Source organism: Chiloscyllium punctatum, chromosome 7, assembly GCF_047496795.1.
Source record: "Chiloscyllium punctatum isolate Juve2018m chromosome 7, sChiPun1.3, whole genome shotgun sequence".
NCBI lineage: Eukaryota > Metazoa > Chordata > Chondrichthyes > Orectolobiformes > Hemiscylliidae > Chiloscyllium > Chiloscyllium punctatum.
In genome coordinates this window covers 127203978-127223928 of record NC_092745.1, presented here as the reverse complement: position 1 = coordinate 127223928, position 19951 = coordinate 127203978, and the positions used below count along the sequence as shown (strand labels likewise).

Below are 19951 nucleotides of genomic sequence, written 5' to 3'. Positions count from 1 at the left end.
TCACAAATGGTGCTGAACGTTGTGCAATCATCCCCGCTTATGACGTAACGAAGGAGGGAAGGTCATTGATGAAACAAGTGAACAACACTCAAGAAGCTTGACACCAACCAGGACAAAGCAACCCATTGACTGGCACTACTCCCACAAACATCCACTCCCTCCACCATTGACGCTCAGTAGCAGCAGTCTGTACTATTTACAAGATTCATTGCATAAATTCACCAAAATCCTCAGACAGCACCTTCCAAACCTATGGCCACTTCCATCGAGAAGGACAATGGCAGCAGAGACATAGCAACATCACAATCTGAAAGTTTCCCTCCAAGCTATTCACCATCCTGACTTGGAAAAATATCACTGTTCCTTCACTGTTGCCGGGTCAAAATCCTGGAATTTTCTCCCTAACAGCATTGTGGGTCTACCCTACAGCACATGGACTGCAGTAATTCAAGAAGACATATCACCACCACCTTCTCAAGGGACAACTAGGGACAGGCAGTAAATGCTGACGCTGCCAAGGACACCCACATCACATGATTTAAAAAAAAATTTTGAGGTACAGACAATTTGGAACCAGTGGCTGTACAGATACATTTTTTGATGGCAACAAGAAGTGGATTGGTCTATGGACTAGTGACTGTTAATAAATGACAGAGACCTTTTTACCAGCTAACAATTGTGTGTTTAATTTTCACGGAACTGTACTGCTTTATTACAGAGAGAGAGAGAGAGAGAGAGAGAGAGAGGAGAGAGTGTTCAGGAGCAGTCTGTCTGTTCTTTGTAGTAAAACCTCACTGAAAAACTAAAACAAAAATTCTTTTTGCTGTGTAACTGCTGTTGTAAGCTGTCTTTTTATAAGAGACTCTTTATAAGTGTGCCAGCTACCTTGTGCCTCTTACTAATCAGTGGAAACATTGAGAAAAAGACGATTGAAACAGGCAGAAGAGTCATGAGGATCATCTTGATAATAGAACCCAGGAATAAAGACTTCTAAACTGATTATCCAGTTTTACTTCCTCTGCCCATAACCTAGTTTACCCCATCTGTGTAGAAAGGCGATTAGGGTGTTAATTTGTAGAATTACAAACGTAAAACATACAACATTACAGCGCAGTACAGGCCCTTCAACTCTTGATGTTGTGCTGACCTGTGTAACCAACCTGAAATCCATCTATCCTACACTATTCCAAATGTATCCATATGTTTATCCAATGACCATTGAAATGCCTTTACCTGCAGGCTAATTATTTGGAATAAATAACAAGTCTCATTCAGTAAAGAAACCTAGATTGTGCTTTCTACCAATTTGAGGCTGAAAGGTGGGCATTCAATGTACTTTATAAAATCTTGAAATATTTTAGAAATGAACAAAGGTCAGATAGAATGCGTTTGTTTTCACTGGAATGCAGGAGGTTGAGGAGCTGATGTGGGAGAAGTTTATAAGATTGTGAATGGCATGGATAGAGTAGAAAGTATGAGGATTTTACCCAGGGTTGAGGGGTTAATTAGTTGGGGTCACAGGTTCAAGGTATGGGGAGGGAAGTTTAGAAGAGATATGCGAGGTAGATTTTCACACAAAGGGTGGTGACTGGCTGGAACATGCTGGCACAGGAGGTGGTGGAAGCAGACACAATAACAGCATTGAAGAAAAAGCTGGACGAATACATGAATAGGAAGGGCATGGGGGATATGGATCCTGTAAGTGAAGACAGTTTTAGTATGGAAGAGTAAAATGTGTTGGTTGGAGGGTTGAAGGGCCTGTTGCTGTGCTGTATTGTTCTTTGTGACGACTCCAACAATAGTTGGGCTTGATTTTCAGTGCGCTACCGCAGCGCGTCGTAACAGGAGAATTTATCCAATTCATGCTTTGAAAACCATTGTGTCTGCTTCCTTCCTCCTTTCAGGTGTTACAGTTCACATCGTAATGACACACTGCATGAAAAATGATTTTCCTCACCTCCCTCTCTGAGTTTTTTTTTTGGCAACTATTGTAAAGCTGTGTCCTCAGCTTACTGACCTTCCTGTCAGAGGGACCACTTTTCTGCCTATCTTACCCTACCAGAAGTACTCACACGTACTTCAGAAAGAAAAGACATCTGGCCCCAGCAGCTGTCAGGCTGATGGGCAGGGTGGGGAAAATAGGCCTCATTCCAAATCTGCTGACAGTTCGCCAGGCCCATGAGAAATGTTTAAATTCACTCGTGGGACATGGGTGTCGCTGGTTGGCCACCATTTATTGCTTGTCCCAAAATGCTCTTGAACTGAGTGGTTTATTAAGCCATTTCGGAGAGTAGTTGAGAGTCAATCACATTGCTGTGGGTCTGGATTTGCATGTAGGCCAGACCAGGTAAGGAAGGCAGATTTCCTTCTCTAAAGGACATTAGTGAACCAGATGGGGTTTTCCTGACAATTGACAATGGCTTAATGGTCATCAGTAGATTCTGAATTCCAATTGTCTTGTTCAAATTGAACCCAAACTGCTCTGGCAAGATTCGAACAGAGGTCCTCAGAACACTCGCTGAGTTTCTGGGTTAATAATCAAATGATAATCGCACCAGGCCATTGCCTCTTGTCTAAGCACCTGCCAAGGGTGTTGGTAACTCACCTCAATTTCCTTGTGGGCCATGATGATGGCAAAGTTGGTCAGGTGCCGGCACTCACACTTGGTGTGAGTCCTGTTGGTGTCAATCAGCTTGCACCCCTGAGTGGACCAGAACCCAGTCATGGTGCGCTCTGAGTAACTCCAGAACGAGCAGTTGGCATTGAAGTAGTTGTCAGGCTGAAGGGAGAGATGCAGAGACAATGTTCAATTATTCACTGAGTCTCGGCACAGGAGCTAACAAACTTAATTGCAATTTAAACCTCGTTTTTTGCCAAAACCATCAGGCGACAGATTGCATTATATAAATAGGGGGGAAGCAGCTTGCTTTGCTCTTTGCTTTATTCATTTATGGGAAATGGGACTCTAACAAGGTGCATTCCTGATGAAGGGCTTATGCCCAAAACGTCAACTCTCCTGCTCCTCAGATGTTGCCTGACATGCTGACCTTTTTCCAGCGCCACAGTTTTTGACTGTGATACTCTAGCAAATGCAGTCCTCACTAACTCTGAGCAGATACAGATCAACCCCATTGGTGTGGGTCTGGAGTCACATCTCGGCCAAGCCAGGTAAGGAAGTGGATTTCCTGATGAAGGGCTTTTGTCCGAAACGTCGATTTTACTGCTCCTCGGATGCTGCCTGAACTGCTGTGCTCTTCCAGCACCACTAATCCAGAATCTGGTTTCCAGCATCTGCAGTCATTGTTTTTACCTTTCCTTCCCTGAAGGTCATTAATGAACCAGATGGGCTTATCGTGACAACAGAAAGCAGGTTTGCAGTCACCACTTACTGAGACTAGCTTTCCCATCGCAAATTTTTAATCAACCCATTTCAGAGATGTCATGACACACCTCAAGGGCAGGTGGAATTTGAACTCGGGCCTCCCGGCTACCTCAATTTCAGATTCAGATATTTGGCCAATTCGCCTGGTCTGGGATGTCATTACACACCTCTGAAGCAAGTGGGACTTGAAGCCAGGACTCCTGCTTCAGAGGTACAGTCACTACCATTGCACTGCAAGCACTCCTCATTCCAGATTTAGTGCATTGAAATTCTACCAGCTACTCTGGCAGAACTTGAACCCCTGTCCACAAAGGCTGGGATTCCCTGGATTACTGGATCAGCAACAATTCCCATTTCACAATCACATCCCCACTGTCAATCAGGCGTGTCCCGTGATCGAATTAACTCTTCCTGCAACAAATAAAAACAGACAGGATGCCTTCTCTCCCTGGTCAATATTGCTTTGATTAATTGACTAGTGGGGTAACAGGGTTGGTTTAGCTCAGTTGGCTGAGTGCTTGGGTTGTGAGTTAGAGTAATGCCAATAGTGTGGGTCCAATTCCTGCACCGGCTGAGGTTAACATGAAGGACTCACAAGGGATAAATACGAGGTGTTGCGTTTTGAGAAAGCAAACCTTAGCAAGACTTACACACTTAATGGCAAGGTTCTGAGGAGTGTTGCTGAACAAAGAGACCTTGGAGTGCAGGTTCATAGCTCCTTGAAAGTAGAGTCGCAGGTAGATAGGATAGTGAAGAAGGCGTTTGGTATGCTTTTCTTTATTGGTCAAAGCACTGAGTACAGGAGTTAGGAGGTCATGTTGGGGTTTTACAGGACATTGGTTAGGCCACTTTTGGAATATTGCATGCAATTCTGGTCTCCTTCCTATCGGAAAAATGTTGTGAAACTTGAAAGGGTTCAGAAAAGATTTACAAGGATGTTGCCAGGGTTGGAGGGTTTGAGCTACAGGGAAAGGCTGAATAGAATGGGGCTGTTTTCCTCTGGAGTGTCGGAGGCTGAGGGGTGATCTTATAGAGGTTTATAAAATTATGAGGGGCACGGAGAGGATAAATAGTCAAGGTCTTTTCCCTGGGGTGGGGGAGTCCAGAACTAGAGGGCATAGATTTAGGGTGAGAGGGGAAAGATATAAAAGAGACCTAAGGGGCAATATTTTCACGCAGAGGGTGGTATGTGTATGGACTGAGCTGCCAGAGGAGGTGTTAAAGGCTGGTACAATTGCAACATTTAAAAGGCATTTGGATGGGTATATGAATAGGAAGGCTTTGGAGGGATATGGGCCGGGTGCTGGCAGGTGGGACTAGATTGGGTTGTGATATCTGGTCAGCATGGACGGGTTGGACTGAAGAGTCTGTTTCTGTGCTGTACATCTCTATGACTCTACAGCTCTCCTTCTCAACTTCTCCCCTTACCTGAGGCAATAGTGAGCCTCAAGTTAAATTCATCATGAATCACCTCACTGTCCAATGAGAGAGCAGCACTATCATCTAGCAAGACTATGGCTGCTTTTCCTTTGTAGGGGGCTTTGTTTGCAGACTTACATCAATGTGTGCCAGGGTGAAGACCACTGGTTCCGTCACATAGATGCGGCTGGATTCCTTGTTAATGGAAGCTGCGATGATGTGCGAGTTCACTGCGATGGAGTAATTACGCCCAGTTCCGTCACCCGCCATCTTGATTGTCGCGTTCTCCGTGGTCAGGAACTGCCCCAGGCTCTTGTAGAGTGTGAAGACCAGTTTTGCTGCACAGAACGGGAAAAGGATGGGTGCAAAGAGGGGAGAAAAACTCTCATTAAGTTAAAAAAAACTCACAACCAAAGTAGCTCCCACTCTAACCCCTGAACAGTTTTTGAAAGTCCTTTCGAAAGGCAACGTACGTCAGGTTCAGGAAACTGAAATCGGACAAGGCAGTTGAATATGAAGGAAGCAGGAATGAAATTAAACAAGGATACTAGGATGGCTAAAAGAGGTCATGAATTGTCCTTTGCCAGTAGGATCACAAAGAATCCCACGGCATTTTATAAGTATATTAGGAGCAAGAGGGTAGTGTGGAAATATAGATAAAGGACCATTATAGATCACTAGGCTTACTGGGATATTAGAATTAAAGCTTACTTCAGCAACTAATATCAAACAAGATGTTAGCAGTTATAACTACATATTGCAATATCTTGGAATAACAAAGGCCATCTGTGTTCTGACCTTAAAGTGTGTAACCACAACGAGGGTGTGATACTGACACCAGACACTGAAATATAGATAAGGAAAGGTTTGTCTCTATAAGAAGACGTTACCCAAAAATGAATGTTTATTGGATAACATTCTTCCTCTTATGGACCAGATAAGAATAATACTGAGGAGTTCATTGAAAAGTGGTGAACTCTGTACTATGACATTGAGGAGGAACCATTACGTGGTCCTATGGTACTTGGTTATGTGAGTGTATAAAAATGCTATTGTAACTGATGATCATTGGCGTTACTAGCCTAGCCTTTGACTAGGCACTCACCCCTTGTATACAACTACGATAAAAGAAGCTGCAATCTGATGGTCACATCCCCTATATTTACCTGTATGTGTTAAAGAGTCAAACTCAGAGTTGAAACTTCGACAGTAGCAAGGGAAAGGGTAGGTCTCACTCAATGATTCTCCTCTATATATGACCAATTTGCCTGTTTCTGAAGAAGCCATCCATTTGGCTAATTATTGTAAAAGATTATGATAGGTGTAAATCAAGTGAACACACAAAAAAAAATCACTGTTCCCATCAGCAGAAGATACAAGAACTGATGGAGAGATGATTGAGCAAGAGACACAGAAATTTTTTAGGTACCTTCCAAGCAGCAAAATGTAATGACCTTGAAATTGTTACCTATGTGGGTAGCAGAGACAATTAATGATTTTGAAAGAAAATTGACACACAGTGAAGGAATGAACATACAGGGCTATGGGGATAATACAGGGCAATGGGACTGACTCATTAACCTGCTCAATCAAACTAAAATCAGGTTAAACAGTCCCGGATGCTGCACTGAAACATAAACGCAATCAAACAGTTAACGGAAACTTATAAAAGGCAAACGGATGCTTACTAAATCAGAATAACACGATCTGGGCCACTCCTGCCCCTGTGGTACTTGCTGGTTTCTGAAGGCCTCGGTTGTGTCAATGGCTTCCTCTCCAGAGGCACCCAAGTGTGAATGTAACCTTGAGAGAGTGGTCAGGCAGTCAGGCACAATTGCCCCCTCCATGGCCCGTTGCCTGGACCTGTTAATGGTCACTTTGGCCAGTGTCCAGGGGCAAGCCCAACAACCTGGTTGTCCCTCCCCAGAAGGGGTGCCCACAGATTAGGAGCAGGGAGCTGAAATGCAACCAGAACCTCAGGGGCTGCCCCTTCAAAACAAAAACTAAACAGGGGCTGCAACTGAAAACATTCCACATCAACATGGACAACCATTTCCCCCAATGCTGCGATGGACAGAGTGGCTTCCTTTAGTGTTGGACTGACTGTACCAAGAAAGCCAGAAACTGACTGAAACAGGGACTACCTTCACCTCACACAGAGAAAGGGGTCTGAAGGGGAGGGAAGAAACGCAAGTGCTTTTTATTGAAAGGTGCACAGCAAGAATCCTTATTGCAGGAAGGTTTCTGGTACTTACCAGTCCGGCTGTTTTGCTTGATGGTGTTGCCTGAGAGGTGGATCGAGTTCCCACCCATATAGCCCTGGGGAAACCTCAGATCCTTCACCTGGCCCTCTGTTATCAGCAAACCAACCTCCAAAACTGGTTCAGCACCATGCCAGAGATGAAGCAGAGAGAAGACAGAAAAAAACAGGTTTTTAAAAATAAACCATGCACTCGCATGACAAAACATCAAATATAATTTATACTGGACTATCCATATTCCACTGTGTGTGTGTGTGAGGGGGGGGGGGGGAGGGGGGGCGTGAGGTGTTTGTGCGCGTGTTTGTGAGAGTGATTGTAAGTGTCTGTAAGTTTTGGATATAGGTTTGCTCGCTGGAAGGTGTCACCATCCTAGGTAACACCTTCCAGCTGTGAGCAAACCTACATCCAGAACCTCAACCTGAGCTACAAATCTTCTCAAAACTCGCTTGCTTCTTTAAGTGTGTGAGTGCACTTTGGCATGACCTGAATTCACTAGAATCTGTATTAAACGTTGGTCACCATTGTTGTGAAAATCCATCTGGCTCACATATCCTTGAGGGAAGAAAATCTATCTGTCTTCCCAATCTGCCTGCATGTGACTCCAGACCCATAGCAACTTGGTTGATCTTTAACTACCCTCTGGGCAGATAGGATGGTCAATAAATGCTGTCAAAATCTACATCTTACAAATGAATGTAAAGGAGCTGTTTCTCCTTCAAAACAATTTATTTGTTCATGAATGGGATGTGGATGTTGCTGACTGGGCCCAGTATTTACGGGCCACTCCAAACTGTCCTGGAGAAGGTGGGGGTGAGCTGCTTTCATGAACCACTGCAGTCTGTGTGCGCTAGGGACATTCACAGCGTTGTAAGGAAGGGAGGCCCAGGGATTTTGACCCAATGATAGTGAAAGAGCAGTGATATATTTCCAAGTCAGAATGATGCATCGCTTGGAGGGGCAGGTGCAGGCAGTGCAAATGTCCTCCTGAAGAGTGGAGATGACAAATTGGGATGTGACACTCAGTTCTATCAGACGGTTCTTGGTAAATCCTGGGAATGAGCAAGTTTCCACAGCATGTGTTAGCATGGCCACCTCTTCAAACTAAGGACTAAATTGTTCACTTACTTATCAACCTCGTAAAGAGGATTAAGAACTTTCATTTCAATGTGTTACTTAAGGCCAGCATAAGGTCGTCAATGGAGGCTCACTAATGATGTTACCTAGCATATGACGAAATGTCTGAGAATAAATCGACCAGCTCAGCGAGCAAACGTACAACGTGAAACTGAACCTGAGCTACAAAATTGCTCGCATTTGTTGCCCATTCCCTAACTGCTGTGGGATTAAGGGATTTGTTGAGACATTTCAGAGGGCAGTTGGGAATAACATTGTTATCAGTCTACAGCCATATGCAGAGTAGACCAAAGAACAGCAGATTTCCTTCCCTACCGGAGATCAGGGATGTAGTAGATTTGTATAACAAATGACAATAATTTACTGGTCATCATCACTGAGACGATATCAGATTTTTTATTATTCAAAACATACGCTTGGCAGCATCTGTAAGGAGATATCAGAGTTAATGTTCTGGGTCCGGTGACCCTTCCTCGGAGGTGTAAGGGTACATAAATTTTGTATGCAGCTTACTAATGGGGAAGTGATAGCTTAGTGGTATTACTGGCTGGACTGTTAATCCAAAGAGACAGGTGCATTCTGGGGATCTAGGTTCAAACTTTGCCAAACCTCCAATTATGTGTCTAATGATGACCATGTGTCAATTGCTGGGAAAATCCATCTGCTTCACTGATGTGACTCCAAACCCACAGCAATGTGACTAACTCTTAAATGCCCTTTGGACAATAAATGCCGGCCACGCCCTTTTCCCATGAAGTAATTTTTTTTACAAAGTACACTCCAATGAAGAACAAGTTGACTTCTGGAAGAGTATATTACCATATGGGAAGGAGAACGATTTGCACAGATTTGAAGCTTGGGGCATGTCTTGGAGATCACTGGAGCATGCTGCCTGTGAGTCTTGGCTTTAAACAACAAACCCCAACTCCAATAACAAACTCCACACTCACGCACTTTATCAGGTGGGATCAGAATCTTGGTGAATGTGTTTCCTGCATCTACTTGGCCCAGTAGGTTCAAAAGGGACCAAAGGGTCAACTTTTTCATGCAGGTTAAAAAGACTAGGATTGTTTTCACTGGGAAGATGGTGGCTGAGAGGAGACCTGATAGCGGTCTACACAATTATGAGAGGTATGGATAGGGTGGATAATCAGAGACATTCTCCCAGGTTTGAAATTTCAATGACAAGGGGGCACAGGTTCAAGGTGAGAGGGGCAAAAGTTTAAGGGAGATGCGACAGGGACATTTTTCATGCAGAGAGTGATAGGAGCCTAGAACACATTGCAAGAAGAGGTGGTGAAAGCAGGCACATTGGTGACATCTAAGAGGCATCTGGATGGTTACATGAATAGGGATAGAGTAGAGGGATACAGACCAAATAAGAGCAGGAGGTTTGTTTATTAGTTCAGTTAGGGCATGATGACCTACACAGGCTTGGAGGGCTGAAGGGCCTGTTCCTGTGCTGTACATTTTTCTTTGAACATTTGTTCTTATTAAATCTATCTGTGCAACAGATTTCCACAGTCTTTCTCCAGTTAAATAATATTGATCACTTGTATTGCTCTTGCAAAGTCAATAGCTTTACATTTTTACATGTTACATTCTATCTACCGAGTTTTTACCCACTAACTTAAACTGTCTGCATTCCTGATGCAAAGTCTTTGTGTCATCCTCACTGCTTGCCTTCCCATCCATTTTACGGTCATCCACAAACTTGGAACATTATTTTCCTCATCAAATCATTAACACATATTGCAAATAATTGTTCCTCAGGCACTGATCCCTTTGATACACCACCAGCTGCAAGCTGCTATTCTGAAAATGAACTCCCTGATTTATTTTAGTTTGCCAATTCACTATCTATCCTAATATGCTACCCCCAATATTGTGGGATCTTATACAATCAAATAACCTTATGGGCGGTACCTCATTGAATGCATTTTTGAGATCTAAATATATTGCATCTAGAGTCATAGAGATGTACAGCACAGAAACAGATCCTTCGGTCCAACCTGTCCATGCTGACCAGATATCCCAACCCAATCTAGTCCCACCTGCCAGCACCCGGCCCATATCCCTCCAAACCCTTCCTATTCATAGACCCATCCAAATGCCTCTTAAATGGTGCAATTGTACCAGCCTCCACCACATCCTCTAGCAGCTGATTCCATACATGTACCACCCTCTGCACAAAAAAGTTGCCCCTTAAGTCTCTTTTATATCTTTCCCTTCTCACCCTAAACCTCTCATTCTGGACTCCCCCATCCCGGGAAAAGACTTTGTCTATTTACCCTACCCATTCCCCTCATAATGTTGTAAATCTCTATAATGTCACCCCTCAGCCTCCGACGCTCCAGGGAAAACAGCCCCAGCCTGTTCAGCCTCTCCCTTTAGCTCAAATCCTCCAACCCTGGCAACATCCTTGTAAATCTTTTCTGAACCGTTTCAAGTTTCACAACATTTTTACGACAGGAAGGAGACCAGAATTGCCCGCAATATTCCAACATTGGCCTAACCAATCTACTGTCCCTTTATCTATCCTGCTTGTTAGCTCCTCAGAGAAGTTTAGTTAACATCAGGCATGAAACTGTGCTGACTCTGCATGATTGTATCATGTATTTCAAAATGCTCTACTGTTACAAACCTTTTAACAGGTTCTAACATTTTCCAAATGACAGATGCTCAGTTAACTGGCCCATAGCTGCCTGTTTTTTTATTGTGTCCTTCCCTTTTTAAAGAAAGCTATTACATTGGGAGTCTTTCAATCCTCTGGGACTTTTCCAAAATCTAAGGATTATCAGAAGATTACTACCGGTGCATCTAATATCTCCATAGCTACTTTCTTTAACCCCTTCATTTTTTAGTATTTTTGAAAAGCTATTAATTTGCTCTATCATGAAGACTGATACAAAGAATTTATTCAACATCTCTATTTCCTGGTTCCCCATTTTTTTTGTTTTCTCAGCCTCATTCTCTAAATGCCTATGTTCACTTTGGCCTCAATGGTCCACTTTAAAGAAGCTCTTGCTGTCTATTTTTAAATTGTTTGCTGATTTGCCCTCAAAGGATATTTTCTCCTTTTTTTTAGTCATCTTTTGCTGGCTTTTAAAACTTTCCCAATCCTCTGGCTTTCCACAAATCTTTGCAATTCCATATGCTGGATTCTACGCTTAGCTTCCTTGATTAACAATGTTCAGTTTATCTCCTTCCTATAATCCATCTTCCTCACTGGGATATATCTTTGCTGTGAGTCTATTTTCTTAAACACCTGTCATTGTTCCTCAACCATTTTCTGCTAAACTGCTTTCCCAATCCACTCCAGCCAACACATGCTTTTGCAATTACCGTTGTTTAACTTGAGCATAGTTGATTCTGACCCAAGCTCCTCACTCTTGAATGGAATGCTACTTCTATCTTGTATGGTCACTGTTCCCAAGGGGATTTTTAACCCTGAGATCACTTATGAAACCTGCCTCATTCCACATTACCAGATCCAAAATAGCCTGCTCCCTCAACGAAGAAAGAACAAAGAACAGCGAATGCTGGAAATCTGGAACCAAAACAGAAATCGCTGGAAAAACTCAACAGGTTTGGCAGCATCAATGCGGAGAAAGCAGAGTCAACATTTTGAGACCAGTGACCCTTCCTCTGTACACCTGGTGCCTAACTGGATCTGTAACGTATTGTTCGAGGAAACTGTCCTGAACACACTCTACGAATTCGTCTTCATGGCTACCTTTGGTAATTTGATTTTCCCAATCTACATGAGGATTAAAGTTATTAAAATGATTTAATGCATTGCTTTTTTTTAAACATGCCCTCATTATCTCAATTGGCACTACTGAGGCTACAGGTTCATTAATCATTCCACTTGGCAGGGAACATTTTGAGGCAAGACCTGCACCCAAGGAAATGGGGAGAGATTTAGTCATGAATTGACTAACCCACCTCCCCCGGGATAACCATCAGAATTATTGCTTGGGCTCCCCACCATGTTTTTAGCTGGTGGAATTGGAAACCCTGTAAAATCCAGTCCGGGACAGTTAAAGAATATCAGTGGAGCAGTCTGGTTTTTGGAAGGCAATTCAACATTTTCTGATCCGAGACACTTTATGCTGTACAAGAAAAATGAATTCAAATTCTCAAGCTCTAATGGTAGAATTTGAAATTGTGTTCTCTGTGCCACTGAGTCACCATTTGTCCACCCTACTGTGAGTATGATAGTGAAACGATATAATTTCTGCCCTGCAGCCTTGAATTTAATTACAAGCAAAATACATCTGCAAGTTCACCCAACATTAAGAAGAAGCAATGCTATTTATTCTGGACATATATTTTGCAGATTGAATGCAATTTGTGAAGACAATGCAGATAGATTTCCTCTTGATACTATCAAACACCTTAAATTGGAAAAAAAAAACTCAGTGTTTTCCCAGTCCCAGAGAGTTTTTAACGCCTTTAAAAACACACTTATTATTTGGCCAGAAATAAGCAAGGGGATGAGACTTTTCTGTCACGTTTGTGATCAGATTTCTCCTCGGTCATTCTGCTGAAAAACGCACCCTAACTTGATCTCACAAACCCCTGGTCAATCTATTCCAGTAGCGTATCAGCACTGGGAACTCAGGTGGTCATCTGCTTATACTCCCATCTAACAGGACAAATCCAAGCTGGCCATTTATTACCTTCATCATCAGTCCGTTCCCTGTCAATAGACAATAGACAATAGGTGCAAGAGTAGGCCATTCTGCCCTTCAAGCCAGCACCACCACTCAATATGATCATGGCTGATCATCCTCAATCAGTATCCTGTTCCTGCCTTATCCCCATAACCCTTGATTCCACTATCCTTAAGAGCTCTATCCAACTCTTTCTTGAAAGAATTCAGAGACTGGCCCTCCACTGCCTTCTGGGGCAGAGCATTCCACACACCCATCACTCTCTGGGTGAAGAAGTTTCTCCTCAACTCTGTTCTCAGTGGCCTACCCCTTATTTTTAAGCTGTGTCCTCACCCATCAGCGGAAACATGCTTCCTGCCTCCAGAGTGTCCAATCCTTTAATAATCTTATACGTCTCAATCAGATCCCCTCTCAGCCTTCTGAACTCAAGGGTATACAAGCCCAATCGTTCCAATCTTTCAACGTAAGATAGTCCCGCCATTCCGGGAATTGACCTCGTCAACCTACGCTGCACTCCCTCAATAGCCAGAATGTCTTTCCTCAAATTTGGACCAAAACTGCACACAATATTCCAGGTGCGGTCTCACCAGGGCCCTGTACAGCTGCAGAAGAACCTCTTTGCTTCTCTACTCAATTCCTCTTGTTATGAAGGCTAGCATGCTATTAGCTTTCTTCACTGCCTGCTGTACTGTGGTATTGTGGATTGAGGCAGACATCAATTAATGGGCCCAAGGGCCTTTTTCTGTGCTGGAGACCTCTACAACTCATGACACCTGCCCACTCAGATTCAGCCCAGTTCGGGTGCCTTCAAGACCAGATCATCCCAACCCTGCTCTACACAGGAGCTAAATTTCATAGAGGGGGGAATAAGATTATTTGACAATGTTGAGGCAGTAATATGGATCGAGTGCGAAGCAAAACAGAGATCAACTGGGGTCAATAATAAATCTCTTCAATGGCCTGGAAGGATGACAGGCACAGAGAAAGACGGCTCTGACTACTAGAAGTTCTCCACTGGGGTGCAAGAGTAGCTCCTCAGAACAGTGTCCTCTGTGAGACTTTCTCCATAGAGACAAACAGACGCTTCGGTTCAACCCGTCCACGCTGACCAGATATCCTAACCTAATCTAGTCCCATATCCCTCTAAACCCTTCTAATATGAATTTTGGGCAGCACAGTGGCTCAGTGGTTAGCACAGCTGCCTCACAACACCAGGGTCCTGGGTTCGATTCCCGCCTGTCTGTGTGGAGTTTGCACATTCTCCCCGTGTCTGCGTGGGTTTCCTCCGGGTGCTCCAGTTTCTTCCCACAGTCCAAAGATGTGCAGGTCAGGTGAATTGGCCGTGCTAAATTGCCCAGAGTGTTAGGTGCGTGAGTCGGGGTAAATATAGGATAGTGGAATGGGTTTCGGTGGATTTCTCTTCGGAGGGGCAGTGTGGACTTATTGTGCCGAAGGGCCTGTTTCCACACTGTAGAGAATCTAATCCAGATGTCATTTAAATGCTGTAATTGTACCAGTCTCCATCACTTCCTCTGGCAGCTCATTCCATCCAAACACCACACTCTGTGTGAAAATATTGCCCCTTAGGTCTCACTGGTCACAGGCCTCCAGTCTGAAAAACAACCCTCCACCACCACCCTCTGTCTTCTATCTTTGAGCCAGTTCTGTATCCAAATGGCTAGTTCTCCCTGTATTCCATGAGATCTAACCTTGCTAACCAGTCTCCCATGGGGAACCTTGTCGAACGCCTTACTGAAGTTCATACAGATCATGGCCACCACTCTGCCCTCATCAATCCTCTTTGTTACTTCTCCAGCTGGCCTTCGTGCTATCAGGAGTGGTCAGTGCCCTGTCAATTCTGGTATTCAGCTCCATTGATAGCACCTGAGGATAATGAAGTAGCCTACACCAGATATGGATAACAACATCCAAACTTGGCACATGAATTGACATATTTTCCACTATAAGAAGGAAGTCATTCAGCCCATTGAATCTGCTCTGTCATTCAATAGATCATGGCTGATCTAATAATTATCAACTCCATTTTCCTGCCTTTTCCCCATTACCCTGAAAGGATCACAGGATTATTTCAGTACAAAAGGAGGCCATTCAGCCCATTGTGCTGACAGCGGCTCTTTTATTTAATCAGACTTTATTATCTGAAGCCAATCTTTGGCATTTTCCCCGTATCCATGTGCACTATTACCGACCAAAAACACCCAATGCCCTCTTGAATGCCCCAATTGAACTTCCCTCTGTCATATTTCCTGGCAGTAACCCTTGATTGCATAACTGATTCAATCCTGCCCATCTCAGCCTTCAATATGCTTAATGACACAACCTCAACAGACTCACGCCTCAGAGAAGAAATTCTTCCCTATCTCAGCTTTAGTGCGTGACTCTTTACACTGAGATGACACCCTCTGATCCTAGACTCTTCCATGAATGGAAATAATCTCTCTGCACCTAACCAGTCAAGACCTCTTTGGTCTGTACGTTTCAATAAGGTCTTTCATTCTTCTGAACTCCAATGAGTAGAGGCCCACACTACTCAACCTCTCCTCATGAGGCAGTTCTTCCACACCGAATCAATCTTCCCTGACAAAGGGTTAATGGAATCAGACCATAAACTCTGTCTTTCTCTCTGGAGAAGTATTCGAGCAGGAGGTTGGAAAAACATTGCAAGGCAGGTAGCATCAGGAGATGGTGATTCAACATTTCAGGTAATGCTGTGTTTTGTGAGCCTTCTGCTTTCTACTTTTGGATTCCAGCATCTGCAATTTCTTTGTCTCTTTCTCTGCACAGATTCTGCCAGACCTGCTGACTCTCTCCAGCACAGTTTGTTTTTGAACTTTCCCTGGCCAATCTCCAACACCAGCATAACTTCCTTCAGATAAGGGGTCGAAAACTGTTCACAGTATTCCATTCTTTCCATACCAATCAACAACAAAGGAAGGAAAACCTCAGAAGCTGCTAACACAGAGTTTCCACCATCAACCTCATGGGGAGAGTCAATATGAATGACATGCTTGAATGGACAGGTCATCATCATGGCTATAGCTGCGACCACAGGTTGCATAACTCACCACATATGTCCTCAGAGATTTCCAAACACTCTTCAATAACTGAGGGACTGAGTTTAATGAAATATGCCCCACTAAGCTTGATAAGCAGCACTCCACCAATGCTGACAAAGACTGAAGGCAGAACAGACTGTATTAGATTCCCTACAGTGTGGAAACAGGCCCTTCGGCCCAACCAGTCCACACCGACTCTCCGGAGAGTAAACCACCCAGGCCCATTTCCCTCTGACTAATGCACCTAACACTATGGGCAATTTAGCATGGCCAATTCACCTGACCTGCACATCTTTGGACTGTGGGAGGAAACCGGAGCACCCGGAGAAAACCCACACAGACACAGGGAGAATGTACAAACTCCACATAGGCAGTTGCCCAAGGCTGGAATCGAACCTGGGACCCTGGTGCTGTGACGCAGCAGTGCTAACCACTGAGCCACCGTGCCATATGAGAGATATCCGTACCACTGGACACAATGTCTAACCCTGTCCACCACCAACACACTAATGGCTTCAAGGATGCACCATCCAAAGGAGGTGCTGGAGCTAATCTAGCTTCAACAGACCCTCTTGGACAAATGACAAGCCTTTGCCTTTGTCAGCAAGATGGTCCCCTTCCCTGAATGCAGTGAGCCTCATAGCAGCAGCACACAGACAATTATCTCAGGCTTTAGTTAGTCTTGCCTAACTAACCAATGAAAAATCTTAACACCAGAAAAAAAAACATTGAAGAGTACCCGAGTGGATTTTCTGAATGTTTCTGCTCCTTCAAAAAAATAGGGAGCTCTGAAATGAAGAAAACACACATATTTCAAACAGAAAGTGCTGGAGAAACGCAGCAGATCTGGCAGCTTCCATGTTAGAGTCATAGAGTTGTACAGCATGGAAACAGACCCTTCAGTCCAACCCATCCATGCCGACCAGATAGACTAACCCAATCGAGTCCCACCTGCCAGCACGTGACCCATATCCTTCTAAACCCTTCCTATTCATATATCCATCCAGATTGCTGTGAAATGTTGCACTTGTACTAGCCTCCACCACTTCCTCTGGCAGCTCATTCCATACACGTACCACCCTCTGTGTGAAAACGTTGCCCCTTAGGTCCCTTTTATATCTTTCCCCTCTCACCCTAAACCTATGCCCTCTAGTTCTGGACTCCCTGACTCCAGGGAAAAGACTTTGTCTATTTATCCTATCCATGCCCCTCATGATTTTGTAAACATTTATAAGGTCACCCCTCAGCCTCCGACGCTCCAGGGAAAACAGCCCCAGCCTGTTCAGCCTCTTCCCATAGCTCAAATCTTCCAACCCTGGCAATATCCTTGTAAATCTTTTCTGAACCCTTTCAAGTTTCACATCTTTCCGATAGGAAGGAGACCAGAACTGCACACAATATTCCAAAAGTGGCCTAACCAATGTCCTATACAGCCGCAACATGACCACCCAACTCCTGTACTCAATACTCTGACCAATAAAGGAAAGCATACTAAACGCCTTCTTCACTATCTTATCTACCTGCGACTCCACTTTCAAGGAGCTAAGAACTTGCACTCCAAGTCTCTTTATTCAGCAACACTCTCTAGGACCATACCATTAAGTGTATAAGTCCTGCTAAGATTTGCTTTTCCAAAATGCAGCAGCTCGCAGTGTTAACAGAGTTAACCTTTTAAGTCAAGTGACTCATCTTCAGAAATTTACAGGTCTTTCTGAGTTAAACAGGCAGATCTAAAACTTGCAGAACATTGGATATGTTCTCTGAATAATTCTACTGGGAACCCAAGAGGGATGAGAACATCTCAACATTCATGCCAAATAAAACAGCAATGCACATATTACCTGGCCTGTAATAGCTCACAGCTAACACTGTACCGAATCTGTAATAATTCACAGCTAACACACTACCCAATCTGTAATAGCTCACAGCCAACACTGTACCCAATCTGTAATTATTCACAGCAAACACTGTACCCAATCTGTAATTATTCACAGCAAACACTGTACCCAATCTGTAATAGCTGACAGCTAACGCTGTACCCAATCTGTAATAATTCACAGCTAACACTGTACCCAATCTGTAATAATTCACAGCTAACACTGTACCCAATCTGTAACAGCTCACAGCTAACACTGTACCCAATCTGTAACAGCTCACAGATAACACTGTACCCAATCTGTAATAGCTCACAGCTAACACTGTACCCAATCTGTAATAATTCACAGCTAACACTGTACCCAATCTGTCATGGCTCACAGCTAACGCTGAACCCAATCTGTAATAATTCACAACTAACACCGTACCCGATCTGTAATAATTCACAGCTCACACAGTACCCAATCTGTAATAATTCACAGCTAACACTGTACCCAATCTGTAATAGCTCACAGCCAACACTGCACCCAATCTGTAATAGCTGACAGCTAACGCTGTACCCAATCTGTAATAATTCACAGCTAACGCTGTACCCAATCTGTAATAATTCACAGCTAACACCGTACCCGATCTGTAATAATTCACAGCTAACACTGTACCCAATCTGTAACAGCTCACAGATAACACTGTACCCAATCTGTAACAGCTCACAGCTAACACTGTACCCAATCGGTAACAATTCACAGCTAGCACTGTCCCCAATCTGTAATAGCTCACAGCTAACACTGTACCCAATCTGTAATAATTCACAGCTAACACTGTACCCAATCTGTCACGGCTCACAGCTAACGCTGAACCCAATCTGTAATAATTCACAGCCAACACTGTACCCAATCTGTAATAGCTGACAGCTAACGCTGTACCCAATCTGTAATAATTCACAGCTAACGCTGTACCCAATCTGTAATAATTCATAGCTAACGCTGGACCCAATCTGTAATAATTCACAGCTAACACTATACTCAATCTGTAATTATTCACAGCAAATACTGTACCCAATCTGTAACGGCTCACAGCTAACGCTGAACCCAATATGTAATAATTCACAGCTAACACCGTACCCGATCTGTAATAATTCACAGCTAACACTGTCCCCAATCTGTAAGAGCTCACAGCTAACACTGTACCCAATCTGTAACAGCTCACAGATAACACTGTACCCAATCTGTAATAGCTCACAGCTAACACCGTACCCAATCTGTAACGGCTCACAGCTAACGCTGAACCCTATCTGTAATAATTCACTGCTAACACCGTACCCGATCTGTAATAATTCACAGCTAACACTGTCCCCAATCTGTAAGAGCTCACAGCTAACACTGTACCCAATCTGTAACAGCTCACAGATAACACTGTACCCAATCTGTAATAGTTCACAGCTAACACTGTACCCAATCTGTAACGGCTCACAGCTAACGCTGAACCCAATCTGTAATAATTCACTGCTAACACTGTACCCGATCTGTAATAATTCACAGCTAACGCTGAACCCAATCTGTAATAATTCACAGCTAACACCGTACCCAATCTGTAATAATTCACAGCTAACACTGTACCCAATCTGTAATAATTCACAGCTAACGCTGTACCCAATCTTGAACAGCTCACCGATAACACTGTAACCAGTCTGGAATATCTCACAGCTAACACTGTACCCAATCTGTAATGTGTCACAGCTATCACTGTACCCAATCAGTAACAGCTCACAGGTAACACTGTACCCAGTCTGTAATGAGTCACAGCCAGCATTTTATGAAGCATGTAATTGAAACAATTGTCCTTACTTAAAATGAAAGTCAAATTTGAGGTTTCATTTCATGCCAAACACTGTGTGTGATCTTCTCAGCACCACACCCAGCACAATAATTATCTGCTTCTTGTTTTCTGCTGAAAACAACTCTGATTGGTATAAATTGTCAGGCAGGAGTAGACAATCAATCCTTTTGCCCATCTCTACCCACCTAGTGAATGGTGGCAGAATATTCAGTTTTGCTAGAGCCCACAGCTGGGTTGTAATTCCCCATTTGGTTCCTACCTTCATTTGTGCAGGATAACTGGACATTA

The 19951-nt window shown here is 43.7% G+C and overlaps 1 protein-coding gene across 15 annotated transcripts in view; it reads right to left on the bottom strand.

The window, feature by feature from the left end:
* The window catches only part of adgrl2a (adhesion G protein-coupled receptor L2a), a 797903-nt gene that overhangs the window by 73833 nt on the left and 704119 nt on the right, over window positions 1-19951 (bottom strand). For all 15 annotated transcript variants that reach the window (XM_072574792.1, XM_072574794.1, XM_072574790.1 and 12 more), the window contains 3 exons: window positions 7057-7179; window positions 4940-5139; window positions 2606-2779 (listed from right to left, as the gene is read on the bottom strand). In XM_072574792.1, coding sequence (XP_072430893.1) covers window positions 2606-2779; window positions 4940-5139; window positions 7057-7179 — 497 coding nt within the window. The remainder of the gene's footprint in view (window positions 1-2605; window positions 2780-4939; window positions 5140-7056; window positions 7180-19951) is intronic.